This window comes from Molothrus ater, chromosome 6, assembly GCF_012460135.2.
Source record: "Molothrus ater isolate BHLD 08-10-18 breed brown headed cowbird chromosome 6, BPBGC_Mater_1.1, whole genome shotgun sequence".
Taxonomy (NCBI): domain Eukaryota; kingdom Metazoa; phylum Chordata; class Aves; order Passeriformes; family Icteridae; genus Molothrus; species Molothrus ater.
The window spans coordinates 3,518,203-3,545,760 of NC_050483.2; the positions used below are offsets into that span (position 1 = coordinate 3,518,203).

The 27,558-nt window shown below is 39.4% G+C and overlaps 1 protein-coding gene across 3 annotated transcripts in view; it reads right to left on the bottom strand.

Annotated features, from left to right (window-relative positions):
- Window positions 1–27,558, bottom strand: part of SYT9 (synaptotagmin 9) — a 69,148-nt gene that overhangs the window by 6,875 nt on the left and 34,715 nt on the right. For all 3 annotated transcript variants that reach the window (XM_036383798.2, XM_036383797.2, XM_036383799.2), the window contains exons 3-5: window positions 26,368–26,914; window positions 1,589–1,709; window positions 373–544 (exon numbers count right to left, since the gene is read on the bottom strand). In XM_036383798.2, the coding sequence (XP_036239691.1) occupies window positions 373–544; window positions 1,589–1,709; window positions 26,368–26,914 (840 nt within the window). The remainder of the gene's footprint in view (window positions 1–372; window positions 545–1,588; window positions 1,710–26,367; window positions 26,915–27,558) is intronic.

Here is a 27,558-nt window from a genome sequence, read left to right on the forward strand (position 1 = left end):
GGTTCTTTGCCTGTGTTCTGTAATTAGCTGCAAAGACAAACAGGCTCTAAGACACAACTTTATAAATGGAGTGTGTGTACGTAAAGGCTTAGCAAAACGTATAAATTGAACATCAGTGCTTAAATGCCCAGTTACCTCCGTTCTGCTAAACACATCTGCAGCTTACTGATGTCAGTTATGGAAGCAAATCTATACTTTAAAATTTAGTAAGGAAGTTCTGCCTGGAAAAACAAAAAAATTGGAGATTTCTACCGAGCTCAACCTGACAATAATTCCCCGCTTATAGGGAAAAAAATAATAACTTTCTTTCTGGGTGCAAATCCAGCGTGCAAGACTCTATCAGCCAATATTTGACAGCTACAGGCATCTCACCGGTCATAATCCATAACAGCTATCGACAAGTTAATTTGGTCAATGTTTTCTGGAGGGACGTCAAAGACTATGGCTTCATTGTAAACGGGATTGAGGGTGTTCCTCTTGGTGGAAGTTTTCCTTTTCTTTAGCCGCCTTCCTTCACACATTAAAGAAACCTTCACGTAGGGATCTGTGTGGGTCATAAGAACAATGTTGATTTTTTGACAAATGCAAATGGAGAAGTGAAGGGAGACTTCTTGTGTGCCCATACCTGCTTGCAGGATTAATCTCCTGGACCTGACTGGAATTGGAGCTTCTCTGTCACCATAGAATGCACGGGAGGCAGTGCAGCTTTGAAAGCTTTACCTGGTTGACTGCTCATAATGAACTTTTTAGGTTCAAGAAGCTCCTTGTTGTGTACCAACTTCTCAAAGGGTATTAAAATATCCACTGAAGCATGTTATACATGACTATTTTATACAACAGCCTGTGTATCAGCCTATTTATAGCAGCCTAATTACTTGTTAGATTTGTAGGACAGACAGAAGATGACAATGTTTTTCACAATGGGATTTACTGATGTATGGTTAAATACAATTCAAAGTGCAACAATTAGTGACTTACATTTCTCAAGAGAATTATAATTATTTTTAAACTCTTGAATGTAGCAAAAAAAGAAAGTTATTTCTTTGTAGCTCCTTTCTGAGCTCTACAACTCCCTGCTAGTATTTAAAAGAAATCTATGAAATCTTATTTATGTTTTTACTTTTTATTGTGGGCTTTGGAAAGGGTTGCTGAAAGGATTCTGGGATGATCACCACTTTATCCATATGCCAGCAACAGCAGAACTGGCTCAGTGGCTCCTGGGGACTGTCAGCGAGGGCCAGTCTGCCTCTGTGTCATAGCTGTAACAGTCTTCTGCACAAACAAATTCCCAGTGTTGGGGATGCATTTTGGCCAGCTTTGTGTAAAATTTGTTTTACTCTGAATTACAGTGGGATTGGAAATTATAATCTGGCACTCTTTCTGAGAGAGCAACTTGTTTTAAACTGTTGCTTGGATCTAAGCAAACTTAAATGTCTTATTTATTTCTCATCAACTCCTGTACTCAAGTAGAGCTCACAGTAAAACCGCCCCCCTCTCAAAGACCATTCTTGGATTGACAATGTTGAATTCTGTATCTTGGGAGGGAAGTGGGACAGGAATCCACACTGAGCATTAAATTCATTCCTACCTGATGCTCCTGTGATATCCATTGCCTTTAGATTTCTTGCCTTTATTATTGTAATAGTTAGTCTACCAGCTGTTGGAAGGTAGCAGAGCGAAAACATAAGGTCACCAAGATCCACGTTATCCTGTTCCAAGAAAAGAAAGATAATGTGAAGCAATAACAACAATTTTTCTACTCCTAGCAGGATTTAAAGATAAAAATATACCTTTGGGGATCTGCAGTAAAAGCTGAATTCTCATTCTGAAACATATCTGAAAAAAACGGCCATCCATGTGCATACAAAATTCAAGTCACTCTGTTGCTAGACCACCAAAGTTCTCCAGGGTAAATGAGGTTATAGTTTCTAGCACTCAGTCCTTAGAAATGACACACATTTAAATGATGAGGTACCCTGTGAGGGACTGGAAAACCTTTGTTCTATTTTATGTATTTTAGTGATTTGCCTCTTTCACTGACAAGCAGCCACAAATGTCTGTGCCTTTCTCTCTGGTCTGCAGGAGGAAACCCACAGAGACAGTCACAGAAAAAAAAAAACAAACCATGGTCTGGGCAGGACAAAGCTTTTTCCAACTCTTAAGTTTGCATGAACTCTGGTGTGACAGATCTGAAGGGTCTATGGCAATGGGACAGTCTCCACCAGAAGAAGAGTAAGGGTTATTATTAATTGTTGATCATAATAATTTCAATAACAACAAAGACAACATCCTGTGCCTCACACAGACAAGCTCCCTTAAGTAGATTTATCCATCTGTTTCATTGATAGAATAATTTGCAACCCTTTCCTGTGTTGATGGCATCAGGGATTCCAGAAAAGTACTAGAAAATCTCCAAACCCTGTTTGCAGTTACAAAGCATCACTATTTTTTCAAAGAGGGAAATCCAGCTCTTTCATTAAAAAAATATCAAAAGAAGGATTGCATTAAATGATTTCTTTGATTTGATTTGCATTTTTTTTTGACTGAGCAGTGAATTCACACTTTCACAGATCTGCTTCCTGTAACTTAGTATTTCATTCTTGACTGAAAAATTAAAAAAAAAAAAATTACCTGATTCTTGAAATTAGCAATTTCAAGGCCACATTCCAGGTTTTCTAGGGAAGAGAAATGCAGCTGTTGGGTGTGTTTATCTTGCTTACTTAGCTTTGTGCAATAGCTTCTCATCTTTCCCAAGCTGGTTCCTTCTCTGTCAGTCACCAAAAGCTGAAGGGTGGTGGGTGACATAGAAGGAAATAAAAATACCTGGAAGGAGCCCCTAGCACAGGTTTGTGTCTGAGGCAGCTGCTGCCCAGAGCCTGTGCAATCACTTTGTGTCACTCCAGGAGTTAGCAGGGGACATAAGCAGGACAGAAAGCGTTGCTGGCACACAGCTGTGAAAAAATGTGTCAGAAGGGAATCCTGCTCAGTGTCCAACCCCTTGCTCAAGAGAGGCACCTTTGCTGTAGCTCACAGCTTATTCAAAGAAAAAACCCAAGAGGTACAGTCGCTCAAATGTGAGTCCTTTCCTTGTGCTGTTATTTAAGAGATGTAGTCAAAGAAGGAAAAGGCTGATATTATGGGCCATTTGTCAGGAATAACCAGCTTTTAACCTTATCACCTTTTCCATTCTGAAGATCAGTGTTTCAGGGTGGCTGAAAAGTTAATAAAGTCTGGGACAATATCGAAGTGGTTGCTATGACTCAGGCTGTTTAGTGCCTCTTGATAGCTCCCACTTGGAAGCAAACCTGCTGCAACAAATTGTGCCACAGACTCACTTGGTGGGAGGATCAAAGCTGCTTGGGATGCTGTGAGAAGTCCTACAGGTTAAAGAGGTGTCAGCACATCCAGCAGAAATTTCTCTTGGCTAACACCTGCCCTTATCATTACAGGAAAATAACTGACCTCTGAGGTTTTCCCAGTGATCAGCTGGAGCTTTATACCTATAACCAGGGAAAGAGGAAGCAAAGTTTTCATTTGTCCTTCCCAGTGTGAGAGCAACTTCCAACATGGAAATATAATTCCCCAGCTCTGAGGGGCTGAGACTTGTAACTGTGAAATTCTCTCTTGTGCTGCACCTCTGAGGGACCAGAGTTTCAAAAGCCATTTAAAGATATTATTGACTGAAGCCATCTTTTGGGAATTTGCCACTCTTGCAAATATTGATAGGTTGTTTTTCCTGAATTGGTCACTGCCCTTTATAGTGTTGTTGAATCAGTCAGGTTTTCCCTGACCACAGAGGACCCCATCAGGCATCTGTTGTTTTAACTGTGTATTTTGGCATACTTCAATATTGTCAGCTGTGGCATACTTATATGCATAAATATGGACAGTTACTGATTGGGGATTTTACATAGCTTTTTTGTAATTCATTTTGTAGCACTTTGCAGTTCATCTTTATCGGATAGGGGTAGGTTTGACTTCAAATGTTTCAGAATGCACTGACATAGTATTTTGGATTTTATGTAATCATGGAGGTACTTCAATAAACAACTGACCTATGCACCACTGAAATATATATATTTTATATCTGTATTGCAGAATATCCTTCTTACATATTTTGTACTATATTAAGTTAGACACTCAGTACATTATTACTTGATGCAGATATGTTTTGTGTGTCTGAATACAAAATTCAGAGCCATACTCCATATTCAACTCCAGTGCTCCACATGGTGACTAGGAATTCATTCTGTGAGTACTGTAAATTTACTGCCACTACCAAATACAGAAGTTTCCACTCCAGACTTGATCATCCTGAATGAACACTTAAAAAAATTTTATCCATTTTTTATCAAGAAGTTTATAGGTAAATGAATTATACAATTGTTTTAGGAATTGAATTCAGATGCCAAGAAAAATCAGAGAATCATAGAATGTCCTGATTTGGAAGGGACCCACAGAGTCCCATTCCCATCCCTGCACAGAACAACCTGAAGAGTCAAACCCTGCATATGTAAGTGCACAAATGAACTGCACAAATGAACTGCTTAGGAAAAGAATGGATCACATGGGTTGAATGCAGTATTAGGAATTAGGCCATAATATACTTACCCATAAGCTTTGCCTTACAACTGAAAAATAATTGTCACCTGCATGGTGATGGGATTTTTTAGCAAATGCTGTGATATTAATATATAATATATAATAAATATATAATATAATATAATATAATATAATATAATATAATATAATATAATATAATATAATATAATATAATATAATATAATATATGTGTGATATATATATATATATATAATATAATAGTACTTTATTAATACTTTGTGAAAAACTGCACTGGACATTATATGGGAAAAAAACAGAGTTATACTGGAAACAGAGCCTGTGATTTCTTTAGTCTTTTCCAGTTGTAGAAGTTGTAGTTGTTGCAGCAATAGGTCACAGATGATTGTGAGATGGTCTGTTCACAAGACAGTGCCTGGGAATGTGACTGAAGGGCAGCCTGCAGGCAGCAGCAGGGAAGAGACACCTTTTGCCATGTAAATCCTTCTCTCAGTTAAAAAAGAGGCCCTATCTTCTCATACTTTCATTTTAAATTGTAGGGAATTAATGACTACTCCATCATACTGGCTAATTGTAAAGGTTTTCTAAAGTTTGGAAAGGATTTTTTTAACAGAGAGAGCCCTGCCCCTTGCCCTGGCTATTCCTCCCTGTCTTGCCCCTATTTTCCCTAATCAAAGGGCAACATTGAAAATTGTTACAAACAATGGGTCCTCAAGGTTCAGTTAGAAAGGTTTAATGAGGGAACGTTCTTCAGAGAGCCCCACAAACTTTTGACTGCCCCCTGTGGTGGTGAAAAGGCCTAAAAACAGAATCCTGACTCCAGCCGACATGAGAAAGCTGACAGCTCTTCCTTAGCATTGTCTCTGGCTGATTGATGTATTATTTGTTCTTTGGCTTCTTTATTTACTATTTGTCTTTCTAATGCATTTTGCAATCGCTCTACAAACTTCAAATATGGCTCTGTAGCACCCTGGTTCATGGCTGTGTAGCTTTGAGCTGCTGTGGACACGTCAGCCACTTTTAATTTTGCCTGAAATCCCAGATCTTTGGGCTGCTGCTTCACTGCCACAGCCCCCCAGAACCTGCAGGTGTGTGTTCATCTCCCTGGGGGGATGGAGGCACCATGCTCTGTCACAGGCATGACCCTCACATCCAGCAAAAACAGGTCTTTCCTGCAAATGCAGCTTTCTAACAGAACCAAAGCCAACGTGTCAGACTACAGAGAGGATTAGTGCACATCTTCACAAGTTTAGAATCACTGAGCTACACAGCTTAAGCCACGGATTGTCACTAAAGGTGTGCTGTATTAGCAAGAAATCACTTTGAGGAACAGAATTAACAAGGATAGAGGGCAGGATCTTCTGCAAGGATTAGCTCCTGTTTGAATTGAGTGCTTAGGCATTACTGTGTACGCTCCACAAAACGTGGCACTGCAGGCATTACACTGCCAGAGGCATTTTGGAATTCCTGCTTAGGAGAGGATTTCATAAATAGTGTAGGTTATCAAGTCATGCATGTTGTACTTTCCAAATTTGTGCCTAATCTCATTCAGTGTGGTCGAAATACCATACTGGGCATATTACAGTGCAGCTGTGACAGCCCTAATATAACCAGACCTAAAGGCTCGTCAACTCAAAAGAAAATAATCAGAAGATAATTAAATTGAAATGCTAATTTACTTATATGTACGTGCTCTATATTATTTTTCTTTTGGTCCCATTCAGCAGGAAGCATAACTAAATAAATATCCTCAAACAAAAATACCACTCTCCCCTTTCCTCAAAACCTGCCCAGGTTCAGAGGTAGAAACACAGCCTTTATTTTTAATCTGTAACCAGCATGTTCTTGTATTCTAAAAAAAGTGAACAAGATTGGGATCAGCTTTGCTTTTGCAGTGCCCTGGCTTAGGCTCCAGGAGCGTCTTGATGTTGTGAGCTGTGCCTTACAGGGACCCTCTGATAATCCCACCTGGATTTGTCTCCGAGCCCTTGCCGTGTTCCTGCAGCTCTTTATTCAATGGAGCAAGAGCATGAAGATTCTTCCTTGAAAATGTCCCAGTCCTACCTGGGAGAGTTCAAACCAGAGATGTAAACCACAAGGTTTGCCTGAAAACTGCAAATGGGATGAATCCCATAATCCGTGAAACCTCAAGGTAAGTAAGATTGGTGTTAGGAGCATGGAGACATGCCCCCCTCTCATATTATGCTTCCTTCTTGCTCTGTTCCTGGTGGAAATACTTGATACATTATAAAAGTCATATTTTTTTACCAATTTTCAGTGGTTTCTACTGAAAGGGTTATCATTCCTGCTTTTCCCAGAAAACATTTCAGGTTTTCCCCCCTGTAAAAGTAACCCAAAATAAATGTACCTTTGAAAATGCTGAACTCTACTAGTAACCTAATTAGGCTTTTAATCTATAATCACACATGATTTATAGTTTTTAAAATTATTCAATTTTGCTGGAGATTAGCCTGCAGAATAAATCCCTCCCCAGTTCTGTGTCAGCAGCTCCATGCTGTTGCTCAGTGGGTATAACCCAGAATATTAAACAGGGAGATGTGTAACCTCAAAGAGGATGGTGACTGAAATGGCCTCACCTTTGATGCCTCTGAGGCTGCATTAAGCAGCTCAGGCTGGATCAAACCTTCCCAGTGAAACCTCCAAGTCACCTGGTTGTTAGGGATATTCTGACAAATGGGAATGACATTTGGGATCAGAGCTCTCCTCTGCCTTCTCAGAAATGCATTAGAGTGCAGAAAATGGGTATGTAAAGCAGGCAGCAGGGGATGGAATAAAACAAGACAATTTATATAATTTTGCCTCTGCCACAGATCTGGAAGGAGATTTGCTGTCCTCGGGGTAGGCATTCATGAGGTTTGTGCTCATTTCTTTGGCAACTTGAGTTTTGTATTTCTGGAGCAGAGAAGCTGTGATGGGCCTGCACCACGCAGTGCCTGTGCCACTCTAATTAAAGCATATGTCTCAATTATACCAGGTTCCTCCCTTCTCCAGCTATAAAAAGACAGACACCACTTTTTCACTTTTCTGCTATGTTGCAAAACTAATTATGGGTTGTGAGGTGCCCACATGTATTTTTATGCATCTCACCAAGCTAACATTAACTGGAGCACTTAGCAGGCACTGATGCCCTTGCTTATTTCCTATTAAGTTGGTAACTCTGGAGAGAGGTTTTTGAGGCAGAAGTGGGTTTGGAGATTTGCTAAATTCCTGCTGCTGTGTCAGAGCTGCACAGCTCAGGCCATGGTAGCTCTGCATGCTGCCTCCTGTAGCAGCTGGACATGTCTCTGCAAAGGACACAGGAAAACAGGAAAACAGGAAAACAGGAAAACAGGAACAGAGCAAAGGTGTCATGGAATGAGAAGGTACCATTTGATTGCACAGAAAGGACAGACTGCCACTATTTTATTTAAGTCTCTCTTTCTTCTCCCCTCCAAGCTGAGGAGCATTAGTTGCATTTTAAACAACAACAAAAAATATTCCTAGTTACTTCCAAATCTTTTCTGGAATTAAGGGAATTATACTGTTCCAGTGCAAGATAAGTTTCACTGTACATCATTCTAATGTTTGCTAATGAGGGGATTTGAATTTTGCAAGGATTTATTTCAGAGGAGGTTCACTCAGCTAAGGCAAGGATGAGTTAAGTACACTAGGTATATGTATACTTATATGTACTAGGTATATATACTAGGTTAAGCCCAAATGATTTACACACGCTTTAAGTAGTGTTATCTGCTTTTTGGGGTATACATTTATTAAATTACTTATCTGTGTTGAGAAGCCTGGAATAAGATTTGAGTGATAAGATACTAATTCTGCTGAGGAACATGGCCAGGACACAAATATTATACAAATGCCATAGACTATAATCTGTTTGGGAATGGCAGAAAAGCTAAAGTATCTAACATGAAGAATTTGTGAAGTTAGCTCTCCTTTTTTTATAATTTCATCAGAGTAATTTTGAGTTATATCTATGAGAAATATATACTGATAAAAACTCTTTTGAAATGTTGGATTTTAATTGAATTTGCATGTGACTAGAAGAGTGCCAGTTGCTTCTCATTACACATTTTGAGATGAATAGAAAAGATATGACTGGAAAATTCTATTTTCATGACATCTTAAATCAAAGAAATGAACCCTAGTAGAGGAGATATTTATTAATGCCTGAATCGATCCATATCTACAGAGATGTGATTAAGTAAAGTAAGTGGAAAATGGGAATGGCCTATCTTTTAGAATTATTCTTTCAATAAATCAATGTCAGGCTATATTTCATGTTTTAAGTTAATCTTCAAGGGGTACCATTTTCTCACTGTAATTTCATTTTTTAAAATTTTTATTTCATTGTCTCTATTTCTTTTCTTTATGCTTTTCTTAAAAAGTGAAAGCCAATAGGCAAAGAAGCCTTCTGAGCTTGGTATGTCTGATCTCACTTACTGGGAAAGAACATGAACAAACAATTCAGGAGCTTGTTTTAACTGCAGTGAAGGAATTCGAGAAAGCTGAAGAGTTTGATGTAATTCACTCTGGATTTTGCACTCATAGTTTCCTGAGCATTTTGGCAACTTCTCTATAAAGACAGTATCAAAAACAAAGTCAACACCATATCCTCTGTCTTCAGAGTGTGAAGATCTTTAATATGGATTTTTAGAGTTTGTGTTTTGGGTTTTTTGGGTTGTTTCCTCCCCTGATTCCATTATCCTTGTGTCATGACTACTTTTCTTTAATCCAGGCCACATAGGAGAACTCCGTTGTCTTAATTTATGTCCTAAAAATAAGGTGGAAGTGATTAACTGAAACTTTCCAATTGGTGAGCTGAATACCATCCTTGGGATGCATTTACAGGATATATTTGTTCTTAGAATCATTTAAGACTTTATTGGTAAATTATTCTGTATTAAGATCCTTTTATAAAAGCCTCCATTCCATGGGATAAACTTTATCCCATAGCTGTTCTTAAACATATAAATATATATATGTTCTTAGACATATATATAAACATATATATAAATATCTATGTATCTGTTCTTAAATCCTATATATTTTAGTGGCTTTGAATCCTTTATGCAGATTTTCAGCTCACAACAACTACAGTGGTTTGCTGAATCTGGGCCTAACAGTGAATCTAATGAATTACCCTGTAGCTATTGAGATAGAAATAATGTCTTAATTTGTTCCAAACTAAATTGATGAATGGCAGAGATAGTCTGAATTGAGCTAATGAGAATTCGCAGAGACATGACTGCAAAAGCTGCAGTACTTGTCCAGCTTGTGTGTGTCAGAAATTGATTTCATGGGAAAAGCAGAAATGAGGCCTTCTGAAAGTGAAACTTCTGTAGAAAGTTGATAGAAGTAATTTTAAACTCCCTCATCAGTTATTAAGGAAAAAGTATAGAATTGGTTCTGAAGGCTTGCTAGACGGCATTGTTGGCCAGAGAGAAAAGTTAATTGAAGTTTAAGTTTCTCCTTGCAAATCAAACTATTCCTCTGAAAGCTATGTCAGTTTCTTGAATTGTTACTGCCTTTTAAAAATTATTCTATAACTTGTCACTTTCTAGAAAATGAAAAGTTCAGTATAGATTTAATGATACAAAAATTTCTGCCCTGGCCCTTGTTTTCCAGGCTGCCTTGGATAATTTTGGTTGGTGCTGGGAGGCAGGGTGTGTTTATGGGTGGGTGGCAGGGAAGGCTTGAAAAGTAGAGGAAATAACTGTGCCTTCATGATGGAATGTATAAAAATGATGAAAATGTCATAACCTGTGAGACATGAGTTCACAAGCAAGGTGCTGTGGAGAAATTGGCTTCTCCTTTTCTCCCACCTCGTCAGTGCTCACACCTTTGGAATGACACTTCCAGAGCCTCCTGGGGGTGGGTTTGGTTTCCCACTCCTGAAGCTCTAAGGGGGAGCACTCTGGCACAGAGCTGAGTCAGACCTTTCCCTCTGCAGGGAAGGCAGTGGCTGCTTCAGAAATGTTGACAAGGAATAGCAATGAAATACAAATTGCCCTAGACAGGAAAATGTGTTTGGAGGGCATGTGCTTTCTCAAAAGGAAATGAGGAGGGAGCTTCCACTGGGAAAAATAAGAGTGTTGATGTCAGGTGAAGGTGGTAGAAATGGAAGGACAGGTAGGTCAGGCAGACAGGGAATGTTCCACAGAGGGCAGTGTCACAAACCAGTGGAACGCTGCAATCTGGAAAACTGGGACACTGACTGGATTTGTTCTGAAGCATTCATTGCCTAAATTAAGGACAAAAGTTTTTATGAATGTCCATCAGCATCTTTCATATGAAACCCAGTAATTTTTCCACAGGCTGATTTGGATTAGAGCTCTATTTTTTTAAAAGAGTGAAATTTTTTGTGCAATGACTACATTGAAGCAGAGGTTAATGGCATTGTAGTATGCACTACCTTAAACCACTTTACCCTGGGGGGGGCAACCTTGCAGATTAAAAAGAAAACTTCTAGTGAACATCACAGAGATGGAAAGAGATGAGAAAAAAAAAAATAGTTTCAAGGCTAAAGGCTGGTTTGTTGTGTGAAGAAGAGGTTAAATTACGTGTTAAGTGTTCAGTATCTCTAGGCAAACACGAGCTTGAAGAAAATGAAGCAGCAAATCCATTCAAATGCATAAAATTATTTCTACCACGAATTCTACCACGAATTATTTGCCAGTTACCCTTTGCTTCCATTCTGACATCAGTTGAAAGATATGTTCAATTATCTTCATATACCACTAATAATGAAAATTTCAAATACATCCAAGAAAAATTGCAAGGGAGGAAGCTGGTTTTAAAAGGAAGTTAACTAATCAAAATGTTTTAATCCAAAATGTTTTGCCTGTTAATTTCCCCCCCCCCCTAGTGTTTTAAAATGAAAATGTCAATTTAAACTAGATCGGTATGCAAATGAATGGATTGGCCTTTCACTCTACCTTGAGTTACAATGGCTGCACGTGAACTTACAGCTCCACTAAAATGTGAATTTCATTCTGAGTGCAGGCATTTTGTGTTGTGCAAAGCAGCTGTCTGTTACATCATGTATTCTGAGCACATCACTCTGAGGAGAGAAACTAAGTACCTGGGTAATGCTGCAAAAAGATGGAGAATGTCACAGTATCAGGGGAAAAAAAAAGTTCTTTTCAGTCTGCAGAAGAACCTGTAATGTGTTGTGGATGTACACATGGTCATTACACTCACATTAGGTGTTCTGAACTGACTTGGCTCCTCAGGCTTAGCAAACTGAGTTCACAAAATGGGTAATAAGGAAAGGCCATTTTCACAAACCTGAATCTGACTATTAGTCTAAGTTTTCTCTACAATTTTCCAGAAATTGATACAAAAAAAAAGGGTACTCCAAATAGCATCGTGCTTGAAAAACAGAAAGTCAATGTCAAACTCGATGCTGCAGTAGCCTGCCATTCTAGACATTTTCTCTGAGACATGTTTAATTTTTTTATTTAATCAGATGTCTCTTGATAGATTTTTTCCATCTGCAGTGGAATTCCACTCCAGGTGTGATTTCAAGGGGGAAGATGTGGTGGCCAGTGTAAAGAATGCAGAAGCTGGGGAAGCACATGTGCCTTGCTCCCTGCAAACAGGCAGCAAAGCAGCCCTTATATCCTGATCCCCTTGGATACACTGTGCTCCCTTCACAGACCACAAAAATAACTTTAGTGCCCTTAATCCAAACCCTGTCTGATCATTTAAATATTCTGCTGAGTGGAACAGGCTGCCCAGGAAGGATTTAGAAGACATGGGGATGTGGCACTCAGAGACAGGGTTTAGTGGTGGCCTTGGCACTGCTGGGTTAATGGTTGGACTACTGCATTTGCAGGGTCTTTTCCAACCTAAACAATTCTGTGATATCAGGATATCAAATCCACATTCAATGAAACCCCTGGTGCACCTTTTCTCTGTCTCTCTCTGATCCTTTTTGACTTCTCACCCCACTAAAAAGGTAATACAAGTGTTATTATCTAAGTTGGACTTTACAAAAGCAATATTTTCTGTGAGTAGCTCCTTTTAAGTTCAGTGCCAATTTAGCAGGTGGGGAAAGCAGCATCAGCTTATGAATCTATTTCTCCTACTTTTTATTTCCTGTGATTTACAAAGGGATTTCCTTCATTGCTATAAAAAGTTTGGTATTTTGTTTTTTTTTTTTTTTTACTTTTCCTAGGCATCCTTGTGATTCTACATCCTTGTGATTCTACAGAATCAAGTGTCTTTCTGCTGAAATTTCTCCATGTGTTTTGTTTCTCTGGAGACATGCCATGCATGCCCTCAAGTCAGGCAACAGTGAGGATACTTCACATGAAGAAGAATTTTTTGCTGCCAAAAAGCAACTTCATTTCTGATGCTGAAATTCTGTTACCTTTGACTTGCTTGCTATTAAGTGGTGCCACTAAATACTAAAAAAAAAAACAAACCAAAAACATTTTCTGATCAGTCACCTGTGTAACAGTAACCTAAATAACAGTAACAGTTGTAAAACAGTGCCAGACTCCAATGCACCATCCACAGAAAGCTTCCTCCACCTGAGAAAAGGTGAAAAGGGATCATTGTGACTCAAAACCAACTCTGAGAGCATTCCATTGGAACAAATGCACAACTAAATTTCACAACATGCATTGTACTAGTGACACTCCTACATAAAATTGCCCACTTTTAAAGACGGAAAAATTGATTTCCATAGAAGTTTCATTCATTTCTTTATATGGGTAATATAGAAAAGAAAATATCTGCAAATTTCAAATTGAAGCAGCCAAGGTAAAGAGAATATTTCACTGCTGGCAGTATTCTACTAATGGATGGGGTGCAAAGGTGTGCAGCTGTAGTGCTTTGAGTGTCCTTGCACAGCCATTCCATCTTAACTGCAACTTAAATGGAAGGATAGAATCATGGACTTTAATCCTATAAAACCCAGTTATTAAATATGTCAATATGGACGACACTCCTACATCTTCAATACTGCAAAATGATCTCATTTCATAACTTAGAATCTCTCTGGTTTCCAAATACAAAAGGAATTAAAGCAGTAGTGGGAGGAAGAAAGAGGATGACAAGAAAATTAACAATGACCAGACAGCATCATTCTAGAAGTGTGGACAAGAGGACAGTTTTCATTCTTTGCTTCTCCAATTGTGCTAAAAAGAAAATTACACATTTGAATCAGGAGGGAAGTTGGGGTTTTGGTGATGGCTTTTTGAGGCATGGGAGGGAATGCTCTTCTGTTTCCTCCTAGAGGTGCTACAGATGATTTCATACCAGTCTTCAAAACCTGCAGACTGCATGTCATGCTGAGATGCTGTGGGTACCTAACTCTGCCAGGGCAAACCTCCCTGCCTCCCCTCCCAAACCAATGCCATGGTACCCATGGTGATCCACTTCTCTCCGGCAGTACCAGGAACATCTCACTGCTTCTTGGTCTCTTCACTGCTGGTGCTGCCCAGAAGTTCATGCAAATCCAGCTGCCTGCTTTCCTTCAGAGACAGCTCTGGACCATTGTCATTAGGACACAAATTGACACACATTGAGATATATGGATCTGGTCATGAAGAATTTATGCTGTTGCTGTGTATCGTCCCCCTACCTTACAAATAAACAGAATATTTTAATCATGAAACTCCTAAGCAGTTTACCAACCCAGCACTACATCTCCTTAGCAGTGTACAGAAAAAAAAAAAGAGCTTTAAACAAAACAAAAGACTGTGAGGGATCTGAAGGAAGGTGAAGAGAGAAGACAGGAATCCATTTTAGAAAATGCAGACTCTGAAATCGAGTGTATCATCCATCCAGGTGTCTGCAGGGTGAGCAGGGGAAGATGTGATTGTGCAGGGTGTGATAACAGCTCTTTTTCTGTAACACTTCTTCTCTATCAGATGTGTTCCTGCCTCCCCATTATATCTAGATGTGCACTGGAGGCAATTTTAGAGCCACTTCAGTGAGCACGTTTCTTCTCCTAAAGAATGCACAGAGGGTAGTGTAAGATGTGAGATAAAGAGAGCACTAAATATAGAAGTGCTTTAGTGCTTTAAGTCCACAAAGATGAGTCAATGGAACCCTCTCCTCCTAGCAGAGTTTTCTTCCAACTTGTTTTACCTTACGCATGCTATATGTGAAACACACCTAGAGAGGAAAATGAGTGTTTTCTGCAGCTTGTTCTGCTATTCCTCATGGAATTATGAGATGAGTGTGGTGAGCTGCCCAGACTTAGAGCTGGTTATGACTATATTCAGAATAAATGGTATTATTCAGTACATTCTCACTCATGGGTAGGAAAAAAAAGTAGCACTGTTAGGCAGCTTGTGACTTAAAATCTCATGGTCACTTAAATGCCTTCTCAAGTTTTCAGTTTATTTGAATCAGTTTGATTAGTTTTGTAATTTAAATAATTTGATAGTTTCAGATGAGAGTTGTCAACTGGCTTGTCCTAAATTATGAGTATACTTTAGAACTTTGTTAGTCTGATTTTGGGTACTTGATCTGATACCTTAAAAGGGCCTAAATTCAATTTTTTGGAAGTATGATTTTGAAAGAATTTAGTGTACTTATCTCTGACCTTCCTGACTCAAAACTGTCAGAAAAGAAGGATGTGTGTGCTGATTTAGCACTGAAAGGTTTCCCAAAATAAGTAAGTTTTGAGAAGAACATGATGATGGGGATGAAGACAGTGAGCATCTAATGCTATAGATACATTTGTTTTTAAAAATATCTGTATTGTAATGAAAAAAGTATTACTGTTACAGATGGGATAAGAAGCTTTTTATATCTCCTTTTAGGGTAAAAGCTGGAGTCAAATGGAGTGTTTTTCATGGCTTTCCCAAGAATATTGGTGCTCTATACATTAAGGAAAGTGAAGGAGTTGGAAAAGAAGTTGGAAAATGAGAAACAATGCTGAGGTACCAAAAGGAATGGGTCAGGGTGCTCACAGCAGAAACCTTGGGGGAAAATAATCTGTCTTCATTCAATCAGGATGGCTGCAGCCAGTCAGAAATGAAGAAGCAGATGTTGAACTCAGGTAATTTCTGATGGAGAGAAGCCTATCTGCTTTCTTCAAAACCAAAGTTGATAGCTCACTCACATTTTAATCATCAGATTTTGGGGGAGGAGGACTACCTTCAAATCTTTGTTGAGTAGGTCATTGTCACATGTTTCTTTTGTAGAGAGGAACAGAAGGGTGGTAATTTGCTCATTCTTCAGTTCTATTGCATTTCCTGATGCACAGCTCAGGCTACCTGTTTACATGATTTCATTTATCTTTTCGTACTGTTTACAAGATAATATTGCCAGACTACAGCAAGAGGATGTGCATGAAATCTGAGCTTCAGTGGGAATTCTTTCCCTGACTTTACAGTAGAGTCAGGATCTAATCCTGAGCACTACTCATTTCCACCTGCATAAAGTGTGGTGGTCCCAACAGAGTGAAGTTTACAGTTAAATTAGCATTTACTGTAAGATTCTGTGCTCAGTGAAATGCAGATATTGAAAGGTTTTCATTATTTTAAAGTGATTTCTTTCTTCCTGATGATCATAAATATCTCTCTAGGGTGCTTGAAACCAAAGTCTGCTGGTTTTTTCTATCATTTTTGTACACACTTTTGTTTCACTTTACTTCATATATATTTATTTTATTGTTGGGGTTATTCAGAAGAGTTTTCATAATGCAGATCAGATGGTTGATTAAATCACAGCTGGCTTTTAATAATACTTATAAAACCCCAGCATGCTTTTAAAGAGAAAACACATATAGAGTTCAATGAATTCTGAAAAGGGATGTACAAAATACAGTATGGAGAATTGTTCTTTTTGTCTTTGGAGTTAACCTTCAAAGTGTTTCTCCCATTCACTGCTCCTTTCCAGATAATTTTACTGCAGGAAACAGGAGGAGATGTTAGGTTGGGGGTGCAATGACTTTAGACACACAGTATGCTGAGGATGTCAGTAACTGGTTGCCTGGCAAGAAAGGGGATGTTTCCTGATGTTGTGATAAACTGCTATTTTTTTAGGTGTCAGGTTTGCCCCAGGTACCTGAGTGGGGGATTTTTCCCCAATAGTTCATATAATCCACTGTGAAAACCACCAGCTGTCAGTTGTTTTCTGCTTCCCTGCCCATCACAAGCAAGATCCCTCCACGAGGTAGGAATCCTCTTCCAGATGGTGTATGTAGCTTTAATTTGAAGTTTGCCTGGTGAAGGGAGCAGTGAATGATTGAGCACTCACTAAGGTAAGAGGTAGCTTGTGACTCCTGTTTTCTTGAGTAAATAGAGCAAGGTGTTTAATCAAGCAATGAAGGGCCAGGAGAATGTAGCTACACAAATCTCAAATGTCATGATAGCACAGACATTGCTAATGCATTCCCATCATTTGAGCCTGTCACTTCTCCACAGTACATGGTGTGAAATGCTCACTCTAAATCTCTGTTAGAGAGCCACAGGAAGGATCAGACACTGCAAAAGCCTCTCTGCCTCATTTACCCCTGTGAATACTTCCAGTAACTTCAGCAAGACTAGCTACAGGGGTCATAATATCCATGATTTTAGAATTGGAGTGTGCACTGAGCATGCATTGCCTTTGTGAGAACCATGGCAGAATTCAGAGATTTGTGTGTCTGTCATTTAATCTTCCCCAGGCAAGCACAAAGTGATGTTGCCACGGCCTGTTGGATTTTTTGCAGGGGACACCACACTTTTCACATTGTTCCTGATACATATGTATTCAGAATGTTTAGAGAAATGAGCACACATGACAAGAAATGAAATGAAACAGTGAATAAAAATGAAGTTCTCTGCTGCAAAGGCGTCATAAAGCTGGGGCTGATAAATCTCCATGAAAAAGCTTTCAGTCAGGTCCTCGGTTCTGCCATTGCTTCTTTAGCTCAGCTCCCAGAAAAATAGCTCACTTAGCATGAAAGAGTGATGCCTTCTGCCCCTCTTCCCCTGGGTGGTTTGGCTGCCGATTTTTCACAGAATGAAAGAACGGAGGAGCAGAGCTGTGGATCTTTCTGCAATGACCTGAGCAAGGTTCTTTACAGAGAGAGCCCTCGAGCTCGAGGGGCTGTGACTGAACACAGCAAAGTTGCCACACACCTCGACCTCCACAGCCACCCAGGGACAAACAGGGCCTCCACAGTGTCTGGACTTCTCACAGCATAACAGAATATTCTGAGTTGGAAGGAGCCCACAAGCATCACCCAGCCCAACCCTTCAGTGAACAGCCCTTACAGGGGCTGAATCCACAACCTTGACATTATCAGCACCCTGCTCTGACCAGTGCAGCCAATCTTGCACTAAATCTTGTCCTTTGAAGTTCCTACTGTCATTCACGGCAGTTCAAAGTTTCCTGGCTGAGGAGAAAAGCTAGAGCATCTATAGATACATATATAGATACATACCGTGGGAATAATCTGTCCTTCTCCTCAGGTCAACTCCCACTTCAGCTGCAGCTTCTAATGTTTCCCCCCTACAAGGGCAGTGGAGAGGCCTGAAGACAGTCCCTGTGTGGTTATTTAGCAAATGGTACAGCCTTATCTTAATTTTGGCAAGATCTATAATTTAATCTCATGCCTCTTAGCACTAGTTACGATCCAGCAATTCCTCCCTTCTGTGCAGGTGATATTTTGTCCTCTGTTACAGATCCTGGAATCCTGAGAGGTGACATCAAAAAAAGGGGGCCAGACAAATCTTTTGGAGAGAGAAGAGCCTGTGTGCAGTGGCACTTTCTCTCCCACCTGGGTCTCAAGTGTACTAGAGGAGATGAAGTCAGGGCTGTGCCCTGGCACATCCACATTTCAGGCTGTGTTAGCATGCCAGCTTGTTGGATCTGGAAGTGCCTCCCAAACAGCTCTGCTGTCCCCTGCCCCAACTCCCAGGATATCCTGCTGTGATTCAGGGCACCCTTACAGTGAACCCCTAAGGAAACTGGAACAGAACAAGTCCACTTACTCTTAAATAAAAAGCCCTGCCAAAATAACATGAAGACTGGGTAAACAGACTGCACAGAGAGGGAACTGTAAAACTCTGAAATACCCTGTTTGGTGGAGAAAGATGCCTGATGGCTGTGATATCTAGTGGGGATTAAAGGCTAAAAATGGCTTGAGGCTTTTCACATAAGCACAGTATGTTCAGAGGGAAGAATACTTTCAAGTTTGGCTCCAAATATTGAAAGTTAATTTAAAGAGTAGGATTTTGCAGAAATTTTGATAAATCCATAAGCTATTGAAATGCTTTTTGTGACCTCTGCTGGGAAAAAAAGACAGAGTAAGCATTCCCAAAACTGTTCAATAATTAAATGCGTGTTTGAAGCGATTTTTTTTCCCCTGCCTGGCTAAATACATGTTTAAATTGAAAGTTATATAACCCTGTAGAAAAAAAGGCTATGGCACAGTCTAATCCTGAATTATGTGCAGAATGGTTACAACCAAGATCCCTTTAATACAGCTATTTTAGTCCCAGCACTGTGCAAATGCTCTTTGCTTGTCTTCAAGAACTGCTGCCTATGAATTGTAAAATACTGGGGGCAAGATTTTTTTTGGTATTTGCAGCTCCCACTGACAATTTTGGATGGTATAACTGAAGGACAGGCTTGGCTGACCGGGATCACAGTCTGACTTTGTTTTATGTGCAGCCAGTGTTGCTGGGAGCTTTTTCTCTCCCAGAGCTTTGCTTGAGAGAGATTTCTGGGGGAAAAAAAGGACTGGCAGAGGAGGGTGAGAAGAAAGGAGAAGGGGGATGTGTGGAACAGGGACACTCAGAGACACTTCCACTTGCAAGGAAGCAGGAATTTAGGATGGTGTCTGACCTTTTTCAGCATGCAGCTAATGTGTGGAGGAAATTATTCTTCATACACCACTGCTGTTCTGGGGCTGTTGTACCAGGGAAACATGGAGGATACAGGGACCACGGAGAACTCCAGAAGATGCAGCACTGATGGGCAGGCAAAGTATCAGTTTAGAAAGCAGGATTCTCATCTGATAAGGAATTTTGAGTTATTTCCATTTTGAAGCAGAATACCCATCACTTCACTCGAAACAATTTGCTTTCAAAATATTTTAAAATCTAGTCATAGAAGGGCATTCCAAATGAGAAATCAAAAGACCTTATTTTGAAATTTCAGTTTTCTCAAAATACTAACTTTGAAATACCTTTTTTCCTATTAATTTTTTTAACTGGAATGATGCCATTTCTACTACATAGGTTTTGGTTTTATTCTTTTGACTGCTTTAGTTTCTTTTGTTTGCTTGATTTTCTGTATGTAGGGTTGATTTTTTTTTTTGTAGAAAAATATTCATCCTGAAAAAGCTCCCTTGGAAATTCTGATGGCCATGCTCCTGGGCTCTGTAAACTCCACATGGTGTATACACATGGACACAACTCTCTGAATTATTATTCCTTTAAACTACTCCCAAACCCCCAGTAAATGGTAGCTGAAGCCTCAGGAAGCCTTACAGGATCCATCCTGTTTCTGGCCATGCCTGTGGAATTACAAAGCTGTTGGGAAATCCCTTGCATGAGAATTCACTCCTTTTAGAGTCAAGCTTGCAGTGCTTGTACCACTGACTTGGGACCAACAGAAAAAAAATTCCTCATCAAAACACTGCTCCCAAGGCATTTGGCTTTTTTTTTTGCCCCTGACCCTTCCCAAGTTTTGTTTTTTAATATTCTCACCATTACCCAGTTGCTCCAGCAGAATTAGGCACATGCTGCCTTTAACTTTCTGAAAAGCTGTGAATATTTTATCTCCACCCTGTGTGATTATACATAACTGTGTCTGTCCTTTGTTTAGCCATGCTGAGTGCTGGCCCCCAATCATTTAAATGCATGGCATTCCTGACAAATCTTCTCCTACAAAGTAATTATTGCAATCATTAAATGTACAAAGAAAAAGCCCCCAACAGACAAAAGGAAAAGCCCAGTTTTGAAAATTAATGCATTTAAATAGTAGATTAAAAGGTGCTTAAAAAGAAAACCACTGTCTGCAGCTGTTCTCTACTGTACACTGAGTACTATACCTGTTGTGCTGATGCTGAAGCCTAATTAATTTCTATTTCATCCTTACTGTGGTGACCCTTAGGAATAGGAAGGATTAAAGATCTTTGACTTTCCAGCATCTTTTGGCTATGAAATGATTCATTACACATGCACTTTCATTTTTTTTCTGTACAGTTGATTAAGAATAGACAGAAAAAAATCATGCAACAAAGGGTGACCTTGTGACTCAGGAGAAGATGAATATCCACTAATCTGCCTCTCAAAGGCAATTATGCTTTCTGGTTTTGGGGTTTTTTTGAGTACTTCTGGTTTTGACTGTGGTTTTGTTTTTTTTTTAATTAAAAAAAAAATCATTAAACAAGGTAAATCTTATCCCATGTGTTTACTCCCTTAAAACAGTCATGAAATAGTTGTTGCTGCTAAGCTTTTGCCATGTTTTTAAACAGGGAAGATTAATGGGTTTGCAAATCTGTCTCTTCTAAAGAGACTTGTATTTGCAAATCAATTAAATAGGTACATCTCCACAACCATAACTGGTTGCTTCCCTGATGCCAAAGCCTAAAGAAATAGAATATCAGGTTAATGCAGGATAGGTTTTCTGTATTTAAAAAAAAAAAAAAAAAAACCAAAACAACTTTTGTTTTTCTTTTACTGACAATGAAAAAGTAGATATGGCACTTGACTTTGATGGGTTGGATTTGAATTCATAAACAGAGACTTGGTTTGTTTTTGTTCCTCCTCAAATTCAAAAGTTCTGTTAACCACTGTAAATATTTTAAAGGCTTTTCTGAGCTCTTGCTCACTGCCATCACTTCTCCAAACCCTGCAAGTTGCCAGAACAGGGATTTCAGAAACACTAGCTAAAACATCTTGACAAGCTAAACAGTTTTTAGAACTGGAGTAGGTGGATTTAGCTGATTTCCTGCCAGCTCCAGAGTCTGCACACTGTCGAGGGAGATAAGCAGTGCAAGCAGAGTGGATTTAGGCTGGTGCCAGGAATCTGCAGATCCTGGACCTGCTCTCATCCCTGCCATTAGCAGCGCCGTGTCCTGAGCAAGCCCCGTCCTTGCTGGCCAAGCCTCTTCCTCTGTGGGTGAGCTAGGGGCAGGATTTACCTATTTCTTTCAAAGAATGCTTATTTTCCTTGATTTTCCAGGATTTAAGCCCTCAGTCTTATGACCTGCACCAATTCATGTGCATTTGGCAGATGCTGAACTGTTCACAGCTCTTAGCATGAATGGACCTGAGCAATGCAGCCTTTGAGGAAGATTTTTTCAGTTCAGATTTCAGTATTTTATACTTTTATTATGCTTTCCATGAACAACTGACTGAAAAATGTAGCCTCTTTTCATCTCTCTTCCACGCATACCGTGGTTGGCATTAACATCTCCAAAACAGGGAACTTGAAACTTCCTTCTGGTGATGTTATGATTCCAGTTGCATCTCAGTTATACAACATAAATGCCTAAAAATACAAATTCTCAAATCTTTCTTGCTTGGGCAAACTCAAGAACAGCAGCAGTAATCAATTAGCATTTTTTAGAATGCAGAATTTAAAATACTTATAGGCATCCTAATTTTTAACCCTCTCCTCACCAAAACACAAACATGCATTTCAACATGCATCCTAAATTAATTTTTTTCAATATGCTTTTATTTCCTGAATGTGTTCAAAAGGAATTCAGCATTGTCTGATATACTGTTGTGTTTTTGACACAAACCCTAAAATAGCTTGAAGATTCTTACAAACAGATGAAATCAATTTCTTGGCTTTGAAATTTCTGGCATACACCGGTTCTTTCTGGATGTCAAAGTGAACAACTTGATATACAGCTCATGTCTCTTCATAGCTTTGAACTATCCATAACTCTCTTTTGGGTTTTAGTAAACACATTCCTTAAAGTCTGTGGCATGTTACTTCTCAAATTCTATCTGTATTACCAGTTTCTGTACTCTCTTCCCCCTTAGATTCAGAAATATTTCCCTATATTTCCATTTCTATTTTCTATTGGGGTTTTTTGAAATGAGAGAAAGCTGTCAATGGGGTGTTAGGAATAGGATATTTTTTAAAGTGTATATATGAACTTAAACATTCAGAAAAAAAGAGCAGTTTTTGTTCCATGCCTAGATATTAAACATATCTGACAACTGAAAAAATAGCATCAGTGGCAGAAGCTATTACACTCTAAGACCAGAGCCACAAATTTACCTGCTAAAATGACTTCCTTACTCCAGTTATCCCCCTCATCTAAGTTGAGAAAACTCCTCAAGGAAGTTCACCTTCTTATCAAGTGCTGAGCACTTTGAGAATCCCAAGAGCCAGGAGGAACCAGAGCTGTATTTCCAGCTGGCTTTCTGTCCCCTGCATCGGCTAGTGATGTTTGACAAGTAAAAGATTTTCCTTTCTAGGGGTACAGCAAGTTATGAAAGAGGACACTTGGCACCTTCTGAAAGAGAAGGTTTTCCTTTATCTGAATTGGACCATCAGACACCTTCCTGCTTCATATCTGACACCTTCTTCTTTCATGGTTTTCCACTTTATCTTGTGACAAAGCCATGTGTTTTTGCTTGATCCCACTTGAGTTTGAAGATGACAACCAAGGAAATATCAACCACTTGTTCTTACTCTTAAAACATGCCATCAGTTCATGAACAAATACAACCAAAAACCCTACCCCAAACCCTGACTATGTTTTAGATACTACTAAACAAAACATGCCAACAAGAGAAACACAGGCTAAAAATCTAAAATAAAAAGTATCTTTTTTTCTTGATAAGCCAGAAACCAGTGTAATCTGACTGGTAGATACTAAAAAAAAAAAAAAAAAAGCTTATCTAGTTCATTTCATGCTCATGCTACAGTTGATCCGCTTAATTATTTCTACCATTATACAGCCCACTGCTGCTTTTTTTCTGCTTGGAAAAAGTGTCAGTGTTACAGGAGAGAGATTTTATGCTCAGAGTGCCTTGGATTAGAAGAACAGTCATTTTAATATTGAAGATTCGTCTTTGGAACCAGACTGCTTTTAAGCATGTAAAAAATTTTTATGCTGACATGTGTCTGTGTTACAAAATAATTTCAAACACTGGGATGGAAACAGATGCTATAGGTCAAAGAATGAAAACTGCTGGTTTAGGATAAAAAAAAATAAATCTTCCAGTGTTATAAGAAAACAGAAGAAAGCACATGGCATAATAGGTCAGTTTAATGGCATTGTTTGCAGTAAAGCTGACATTTCAGGCATAATCTGCAGTGCTCACTTGAAGTAGGACATTTTGCTGGGAAGAGAAGGATTTGATACATTCTTTTATATTGCTGTGTCAAATTGGATTAGAACACAATAAAATGGAGAATGTAAAATAAAGGCCTTTGGGCTCGCTGGTTAGGTGTGTAATAAGATGCACAAGGAATTAAAATGAATTGTACTCTTCAGAAGTATGTCAAACCTGTCATGTGCAGTTTGTGTGGAGCTTCCCTTTTTCTCATTCATTTCCTAGGAATATCCTGTGTGCACTTTCTGCTGACCTACATAAAGTGAATTCCCTTCAGTGACTTTGCCCAGCATTTTTCTGTTCTCTTAATTATTATTTGAAACAAGACAACGTTCGAATATGAATTATTGAAAACCTGTTACAGTTGATACAGTTTTGGTTTCCAACCATAAACTTCCCAATGGGGCTCAAAACTTTGCCAAAATTTCTTTCTGAGTTTCGCTGAAGCTGCCTCTGGCCTGTAGAGCAGCCACAGGAGGATTCACTGCAGCAGCCTCACTGAGTAGCCCTGGATCAGGATCCAGCTTCTGCTGTCAGGCTGAGAGATATCTCAGCTACACAGACAAGAAAATGGGCAGAAACTTGGTTTCTTAAATGATGCGTGGAGTATTTCTCATAACCTCATGGAATGAATTCTGACCTTTGAAATTTGGGAAATGTTAATTGGTAAGCCGGGGTACTCCACACTTTCATTTATCTGCTACTCTTATCTCAGAACTCACATTACCCAAAATTGGATGTGTCTCCTATGTGCCATGAGTCACTTGCTTTGAAAAGGCCTCTGTTAGCTGGAAAGCCAGTGACAAGTCTAGATGGCAGGTCATGTGTTCTGTTTGGATAAACAGGGTTACACTTCATGGGAGAATTGGTATCAGGAGGAATTAATAAATGACTCATGTTGCGGTCCTGCATTTCATTTCAGATATTACAGGAAACCTGAATGTAAATGATATGCTGCATCACTTTTGAAATTTGGAAGAAGTGATTCAAAAGAAAATACCAGAGCCAATTTTCTGCCTAGTTAAAGCAGGGAAAAATGACCTGTTCACATCAAAGCAGCCCCAGTGCGTGTGCACATTCAGCTTTCAGCTGACTGTGAAAAATTAAGTTGATCTTTGGACACTTAATGCTGTATGAAGGCAGCCTTTCACTTGCAATGACTGTCATCTGCTCTGTCACATCCTTACTTTTCCCTTGCAGCTGAAAAGAAGTAACTTCTCCTACAAAAGCCAGGTTTATCCTTCCTGACACCAAGTGTCTGTGCCCCTGCCCTGTACTCCCCAAGCTTGTGCTGCTGCTGCATTTCCATCCTCGTGTGGGACAGGATTGTGCAGAGAATTCTCCTTAAAGCTAGGAAAATAGCCATTTTCATAAAGAATTTTCCAAGAAAAAAAAAATCAATTTGGTCTTTAATATGGGCATGTTACTAGACCACAGAGGTATAAGGTGAGGGTCTGAATTCAGGCAAGTTATTTATCTCAGAAAATTCTAACTCAGAAGTCCTTTTCAATGACTTCTTGTTCTCAGCTAAGCAGATGTTTCAGTGCTTTCCTGAACCGAGGTCTAACAAACTTACCCTTTGATCTTACTGCTAATGATGTCTGGTTTATTTGACTCTAAAATGTGCACTGCACTGGAGTGTGGTTTGACACAGCAAATGAAATGTTTCCTGACACTTGGCACTGGTGCCCTCACCCCTGTGGATTTCTGCAGTGCATCATTCTCACTGAAGCTCTGTCCTCCCGAGGATGTGTGGGATTCATCTCCAATGGCATTACAAGGAAGTTGGCTCCTGCTCAGAGTAGAAAGCTCCTTCTTTTTTGGAAGTAATTTCCATGATTTTATATCTAATCCCTGTTTGGATTCCTGCATAGAATTTGATAACAGAGACTTTGGGATAACTGAAATACAGACTTGTAAAATACATTCCTCATTTCCCTGGGAATACAGCAATGCCAAATAAAGAGTTAAACCAATTCAGTGTGTTAAACCATTCACTGCTTTCATGGAACAGCACTGTCTGAACTCTGTTTGGATGGATTGTAGCTCTGGGGTTTTCTGACTTTAAGAGAATTAAGTCTTCAGTCTTTTGAAGAACTGAAGATTGCTACATAAGAAATGTTGAATCTGCAGTTCTGGCTGATTAGTGTGCTATAAGTTACATAAAAAATCATGCAAAACAGGAAGATAGGCAAAATAAGAAAAGGAGTATTTCCTTAAGTAAGTTTCAGATTAAGTAAGATTAAAACATTCTCCAGCATTTCTGCCCTATCAGCAGGGCAGTGACTAAACCCACTGTCTTCTACATAAAACATTCTTTAATATACCCAAAGAACAAGAAATGAGGACTGAAAATGTACTGTCAATTTCCCTGGATTAAGGTCAAAGCTTGAGAAAGAGAGAGAATAGAGTATTTTCCTTCACAAATTCAACAATTTCAGTTTTAATCAGATTAGGGAAATAAAGCCAGAAACGAATAAAATTCGAAAAGAATTATAATACTTACATTGGTGACATATTCAATATCCTTCCAAATATTACATTCCCTGGGAAAATCTGCCAAATCTAAAAAATTATCCACTACCACTTGGCCAATCAAGTCGTGCCTGGAGAATCTGTCAAAGTCATACACAGAGAAATGGAGTTTCCTTGTGTTGAGATCATTGTAGGGGACAGTAAATAAAAAAACTTCATTAAACACTGGATTTAGGGTCTTTCTGTGCACTTTAGTCTGGTGTTTTGTTTTCCTGTCAGGGAGCAGATAGATCTTCACGTAGGGATCTGAAGTCCCAGAGAAGTCCTTTGCCGGCAGGTTGACGGCCTTGTGAATCTTCACGATCAGCTGCTCCAGATCACAGTCATACTTGAGGATGAAGTTGAGTTTTCCACAGGCCTTGCTGTTGCTCCTGCGGCCATCATCTGTGTCCAGAGATCTCTGCTTGTACAGCTCTGGCTTGATGCGGCCGATGCCCGTCAGCTGCTCCTGCTTCTGCACCTGCTGGATGTTGAAGTCAGGGTTGGACAGGTTGAGCTGCCTCCGGAGCGAGTTGTGCCTTAAAGCCAAAAGGAAAGAATTGAAACAGGCTGTGCACACATGCTGAAGATCCAGCTCACCTTTGGTGTTTCCGTAGCGCGGGGTCAGGTTTTTAACAAAGGGATGAACCACCTCAGCGTTTGTGAGAGCTGACCTTCAGCATCACACTGCTAATGCCACATCAGTGTCTGTTCTCGTGTCTCGAGCTGGGCTGAAATGGTTTGCTGATCACCCCAACAGTTGTTTTCCCTTTTCTCTCACACCTGATGTAATAAACTCTGTGGTACTTAGGCTGAAAAGCTCCTTTACTTTCATTAGCTGAGGATAACAAAGTTGCTTTTAGCTTTAATAATTCACACTTACTGTGACTGAAATTTCTCCTTCATGGATAGTAACAAAAATCAAATTTGCAATCCCTGTTGAGGTAGGGAGATGTGAAAGTGAAAGCTGAATTAGGTAAAAGCCTAATCTTCTATGAGTTCCATTTTATTGTCCTATTCATATGCAGCAATCACTCAGAGTATTGGAGCACCAGGAGCTCAGGTTGAACACAGAAAGAGCATGTGGAAAATGCCAGCACAGGATTAATCCAAAGCTATCTATATTGAATGTAATCATCAAGAGTTCCTCTGCTATAATTGTTCATTCATTCCTGGTAAATAT